General features: G+C 39.4%; 2 protein-coding genes across 2 annotated transcripts in view; one reads left to right on the forward strand and one right to left on the reverse strand. All coding sequences in view use genetic code 11, as the record gives it.

Annotated features, from left to right (window-relative positions):
* The window catches only part of EGR_05115 (hypothetical protein), a gene marked incomplete at both ends in the record, with an annotated part of 2,182 nt that extends 637 nt beyond the window's left edge, over nt 1–1,545 (reverse strand). The window contains one exon of the mRNA XM_024494364.1: nt 541–1,545. Coding sequence (XP_024351150.1) covers nt 541–1,545 — 1,005 coding nt within the window. The remainder of the gene's footprint in view (nt 1–540) is intronic.
* A 1,138-nt stretch (nt 1,546–2,683) lies between these two features.
* The window catches only part of EGR_05116 (hypothetical protein), a gene marked incomplete at both ends in the record, with an annotated part of 6,536 nt that continues 3,207 nt past the window's right edge, over nt 2,684–6,012 (forward strand). Inside the window, 5 exons of the mRNA XM_024494365.1 lie at nt 2,684–2,756; nt 2,806–2,981; nt 3,013–3,144; nt 3,182–3,329; nt 3,585–3,670. Coding sequence (XP_024351151.1) covers nt 2,684–2,756; nt 2,806–2,981; nt 3,013–3,144; nt 3,182–3,329; nt 3,585–3,670 — 615 coding nt within the window. The remainder of the gene's footprint in view (nt 2,757–2,805; nt 2,982–3,012; nt 3,145–3,181; nt 3,330–3,584; nt 3,671–6,012) is intronic.

Here is a 6,012-nt window from a genome sequence, read left to right on the forward strand (position 1 = left end):
AAGAAAGAATTTAAACATTAATTAGCAAATTGATCCACTGATGAAATTTTAGGAGGTCAATATGTAGGCAATTCGACCTCCGTGGTGTTGAAGTACCATTACGTCTATGCCACAAACTCATCTATTAGAGGTCTTCAATGATGTTCGATTTGAAGCGGCTGTCAATAGAACTCCTCACTATGGCAGCCATGAGAATAGTGAGTTAAGAGCGCTTGCTGAGGGCTAAGCGCTGTCAGAGATTGCTTTGATGTCCAAAATGTAAGGTTAATCACAGATGGTACCAGAGGCGACACATTCCTACTTCTCCCTATGTGGATCATTCCAACCTTAACTACAACAACGCATTAGCAAAATACTTCAATTTAATCACACATTTGTAAGTAAAGTCAACTAATAAATAAAAGCCTAATTTGGTTGTTTTCTGCCTTTAAACATTTGATAATTGTTGCCGTGGCGGAGAAGCGAGAGAGGTATAATAGAATTTTACTCGTCATGATGACAAACGCAACCGGAATGACATATGGCAAAGTCAGTTTCCACCTTAATAGACGAAAGCGTCTGTCCAGGCAACCACATATTATCTGTGTTCGAACAAAAAATGTTAATCATTGCTCTCACAGCCAACTCATTTTGCATGCAGATGGTCCTTGCAAAACGAAACATGAGAGGACCGACGCGTCTAGCAATAGCTACGATTGCGTACTCGCAAATGTGTGGACGCATGTTGATCGTATTGAGTAGCCAGGTTTCTTGACGCTTTGTCTTCATATCAGCGCACATTGTAATAATGTAGCGTTGAATTATAAAGATTAGATTGCGTATAATCACTCGGATGATATTTCGAGTCTTGTTCTCCGTCACCATGTAGAGGTCTTGAAAAATACGCATGTTGAAGAGATTTGTTAGACGCAGTCTATCTTGTCTGGAGATATTATTGCAGCAGTAGGTTCTTTGAATGAACTGGGTGATATCTGTGGAGTAGTCCTCCAGATTTGAGGCAATGTTTTGCTGCAATGATTCCGAATCTGCACAGAATCCTGTAGCTTTTTCGAATAGGACATGAATAATATGCATGCAGTAGGGATGAACTGGTTCAAGAAGGGAAAGCCTTCGAAGTAGATTGCAGGTCTTTTCAGACAGCGGGAAGAGAGGTACTTTTAAACGTTGGAGAATAAGCAAAATTGACTCGAAGAGCAACCGGGCATTCTTTGAAAGCAACTCCTGGCGGCAGTCAGCATAAGTTGTCACTTCGTTAAGCAACCAGTTTACTAGTTCTCCTGTTTCTTCTGCCAAGTTTGGAGGGTTAAAAGGCGCTGAGGGGCTAAAATCATCAATGAAACTGCGACCCTCTTTTAGTTCGAGTTCGTGAAGGTCGCGGAGGCAGAGCAGCGTAGCACCTAGGCTGATAGGAATTTCGATAGGATAACCACTGGAGGTTCGGGTCCAGGGAGCCACCAATGAGGACTCAAAAGCCATGGTTGGAAGTTCATCGAAATCATCCTCGGAGATGGGGAACAATAAAGGTGTTTCAGTCGTCTCGTACATGCGGAAATCGTAGCCCACGTGCCGCTTGGAAGCGATCAATTAACTTCGTGGTGGTGCGGATTCGTAAATCTTCTGTTTGATTTATCTTCGGTGGTTGGGTTGGATTCCGTGAGCTTTTAGAAAATCAACCATAAATTAATATTTTTTATTTATTTAAGGTTTGTCTTACCTTATTCATTACATTATAAGGATATTATGTCAATGCAACAAAAAAGCAAAAATGTTGCACTTTTTTTGAATGACAAAAAAGCTTTATCCACTCGTTAGGTGCTGATAATCTATGTTGTTACTCATGTATCCTAAATATATAACCATATTAAAAGAGGATAACAAAAATTTTTAAAATACGATGGGACTATCTATATTCACAATACATAGCACAGAAAAGGACTTCCCTGAAGACGAAATAAGACACAATACTCGGGCAGAATATATATTCAGCACAGATAAGGTGCTTGGGCTACTGGCATGGCCCAAAGGCCAGCCCACCCAGCCTGGTACAAGAGGGATAATTCAAAAGTCCACAAGTGGCGCCTCACTAATACCGAGGGATAAACCACCATCGTATTACAGAACTGTATTTTTATGGAAACAGGTTTTTGTTAGAATGCTCGGATTCGGCCGCGGGTTGTTTGAATTCGGTTGGGACGAACTGATCAGATGTTTACAAAAAACGCGACGGTTAATTAAAATTCCTTATTATTTATAAAGTCAATGTGTGAGAGTCTATACAGTTAAGCAGCGATGGTTCTATTTCATCGAAGAAATAGTCAAAATTAATGGAATGCGAAAACTTTTGTAAAAAGGTTATATTGCTTGATTATAAATAAGGCCTGACCACTAAAAAACTGTTTGATAATTTAACATATTTTACTAGGAAATCATTGCTTCGGCTTGCTGCATTTAGTAATCCAGGAGAGACGAATGCGTAAACTCGATACGCCTTGCTGCCTACAAAATCCATCTCAAACGGCAGTTTTAAATAATCTTTTGTTAGTTTGCTCGTTTAACAAAGCACTTTGGGATACTTTTTGCAGTTTAAGATGCGTGAGTAAGAGTTATAAATGACTTGCCACTCGGCGCGGTACCCTCGAAATCTGTGGGTGCTCATTACACGTCAACTTAATAAGTCATTGTGATGACATCTCCATCAAAAGCTGATATAGATGCTATTCTTTCCTCGTTACTTTCAAGGTCCGAGAACAAGGCAAGTGTGTTTTATTCTTCTATATCCTTAGACATGCTTTGACTGTTCCTCAGGTAACCCAACGTGGGCCAGTGTCACCTACGGCGTTTTTGTCTGTATTGGTTGCTCTGCCGTGCACAGATCCCTAGGAGTTCACTTAAGCTTTATTCGCTCAACGCAACTGGATACAAATTGGACATGGCCCCAACTAAGGGCAATGCAAGTTGGTGGAAACGGGAAAGCGGTACAAGTTCTATTTTCCTTGATCATTTCTCCCCCAGATTGCCTTTTTTCAACAATATGGTGGTATGCTGGATGATATCAAACAGAAATACGCCAGCAGGGCGGCACATCTATACAAAAACAAAATCGAAAAGTTGGCAAATGATGCCATGAAGGTCTACGGAACACAGGTAAGACTTACTACGGTTCTTTATGAGTCCCTTTTAGCTCGCCATTGTAATAGAAGGCAAATCGGCTGCTCGGCAGAGGGAAACAGATTCGTTTCAGGAGAGCAAAAACTTTGCTTTAGAAGGCTTCTCTGGAATGAGTCTTTCTGGTGCTGCTCTCTTGAAGAAGCCTCTTGTTAATCTAAGTGGTGAGGTTTTAATTTTCACTTTTTATTTGAGTTAATTGTATGATAGGTGTCTTTTGAAATAATTTGACATCCTGGGTGTCGTTTTGATCGTAGTGACATAAGTGCATAAAGTGCGAGTCACCATGATGCTCTTCCATGAACGAACATGGTGATTTATCGTAGGTTTATTAGTTAGATGTGAATTTGGTAGCATATGGTCATAAAATCTCGGCTATACATCCCAGACATTTTGTTTGCAGGTTTCTTTTTTTCTAGATTCTAATCCGCATTCTGATGCTGGAGCCAGTTTGTCGTCGGGATCAGATAGTCAGAGAGTGATGCTGAAACCAAGAAAAGGAGGCGTAAGTATCATGTCGACTTTTGGCTTGCTTTTATAAGATCACGTGACTTTATCTCAAATTTATTCCGCTAGGTTAATGACGAGGAGCAATTTTTACATTGAGTTCTTAACTTAGAAGGTCAGAATTTTTGTATGTTCTGTGCATTGATGGTGATCTAATCAATTTAGTGCATGTCTAGAGAAAAGTCGTTGTACGTCTCCATTCTAAGTGAACTTATGTGGTCGTTTATTCTGGCCTTCATTTCTAAATTTTTAGGTTGTCATTACGCTAGCTTGTTATTCAGAGATAATGTCTGGTGTTGATAGCTTTCATGTTAGGCTTCTAAATTCGTATCCTCCAAACGGTAACCCGATGGGCATCGTGCTGACTGTAACTTGGTAGTACTCTCATTAGACCTCTTTCCTCACATACTTGGTTAGGTTCCGAATTTTTTTTCATCATGTGGCGCGATTAAAAGGAAATGAAATGATCTAGTGTACTACTTTAAAGTGCATTACTTTAATGACTTTAAATCTGTGTCATCAGAGTCAGTGATATATTTTATCAAATTTCGCTTCAATTTTGAATGCGTTCATCACTTTCAATCACTCTCTTGGTAATTTACTCGTCAATCTTTTGTATTTCATAATTGGTTATTTTTGTGAAAACATGTGGGCTGAGGTGAGTTCGTGCATATAAACTTAGCAAACAAGTTTATGTAACTTCCATAAGTTGAAATTAACTGATGCTGGAAAGCTACTCAGAAATGTCTATCGCCTACTGAAATAATCACCATTACTATTTACGACCCCTTCTCAGGCGTTCTGCGTTTGTGGAATTTTTGATATTTAGAAGCAAATAAGCTATTTGTAAGTGCGTTGGTTTCTATCAGACTTTTGTGTCTCAGTCGTCTATATCACATGGGATTATGCAATGCCGAGATGATAATTACTTGGAGATGTGGGTATAAGGGAGTGTCCCGCTCTAGTCCGCTCATTTCGAAGTGCGAATCTGTTTTGCGATATGACTTACGAATAGTTCTTTCTTGTTTAATATCCAGAACTTAGTGGTTTCTGTCCGATGCGTTTCGATGTGTGATTCCTGCATTATTTGATGTCTCTGTTCTTCACCACGATGAACAGAGGGTCTCCCTGAACACAATGTACCTATCTATAAATGCCTCACCATCACAATAAAAGTAGCTATTTAAGGCCGTTCTGGGTGGTTAGTTCTGCTAAGGACATTGAAACCGGGTTAATTCGGTTCGTCAAGCAGAAATCGATTTATTAGTGAATGTGAGTGCTTGCTTTCCACTAGTATCAAAAAATTATAGCAAGTCTTGGCAGCGAGCCACCCTGATAACTCCTCCAACTTTGTTGGCTACCTAAGTAAGTGTTGTTTAGGTCCTTTTTTGACAGTTTAAGCTATCTACTCGAATTTATAATGCATAGTGTGACTATGCTCATCAAAATGACTTAGTACTACTTGAATGAAAGGCGTATGTGACATAAACACCCATTGTAAAGGAAAGCAGACAGTGGATGTTGACCATTCATCTACCGGAAGGGCAATGTCGAAAGTCAAGTTACCAATATTTCCTACTTATTTCATTAAAGTAAAAATGGCGGAATTGCCTTGTCTCTAAACCTTTTTTATCACTGCTTTCTAACACTGTTTTCTTATTCTCGTGTTGAAATGACTGCCTGTAACAACTTAATCTCCCAATTCAGTCTAGAATATCTTTGACGGTCAGCTTAAGGCATGCTTGATTTTAATGAGTTTGTTTTTCAGTCAGGTGTAGTGAAACAGGTTGCATTTTTCTTCTTCACAATGGTATTGAAAAAGAATTATGTTCCAATTTTAACCGTCACATATAATGATCTAGCTTTAGAATTTTGCCTTAAGATCTTACCGCCTCTGGGTTTTACGAGATGTTTGAGTTAACTACCTTAATGCTAGTCAGTCGTCATCTGCTCCTCTGCCTATCATTGCGCTGGGGCAGACCACAAGATCTCGTGACATTCTTGATGTAATGCGCCATAAAGAACTACAATTTACTATTTTCCCTTACATTTAAGACCCATTTCGATACTTTATCTCGAAGGAATATGTGGCATTGTAGTTCTTTTCGATCGCACTCGTCTACCTGAGATCTCTCGTTTTTTCATCCAAATTTTGAAGAAATTGAAACTAGTTCCCCTGGTAAACGCGTCTTTTGCGACCTCAGTAGTAAGTGAAGACTCGGTACAAGTCCTGCTGTAGGTATAACTGCCATTTTGAAGGAGGGGTAAATACCATTATCGCTTCTTTATTATCATAGTAATCGATTTCGGGTATCTCATTCTTATTTTTGACTTATTACT

This window comes from Echinococcus granulosus (genome assembly GCF_000524195.1).
Source record: "Echinococcus granulosus chromosome Unknown EG_S00036, whole genome shotgun sequence".
NCBI lineage: Eukaryota > Metazoa > Platyhelminthes > Cestoda > Cyclophyllidea > Taeniidae > Echinococcus > Echinococcus granulosus.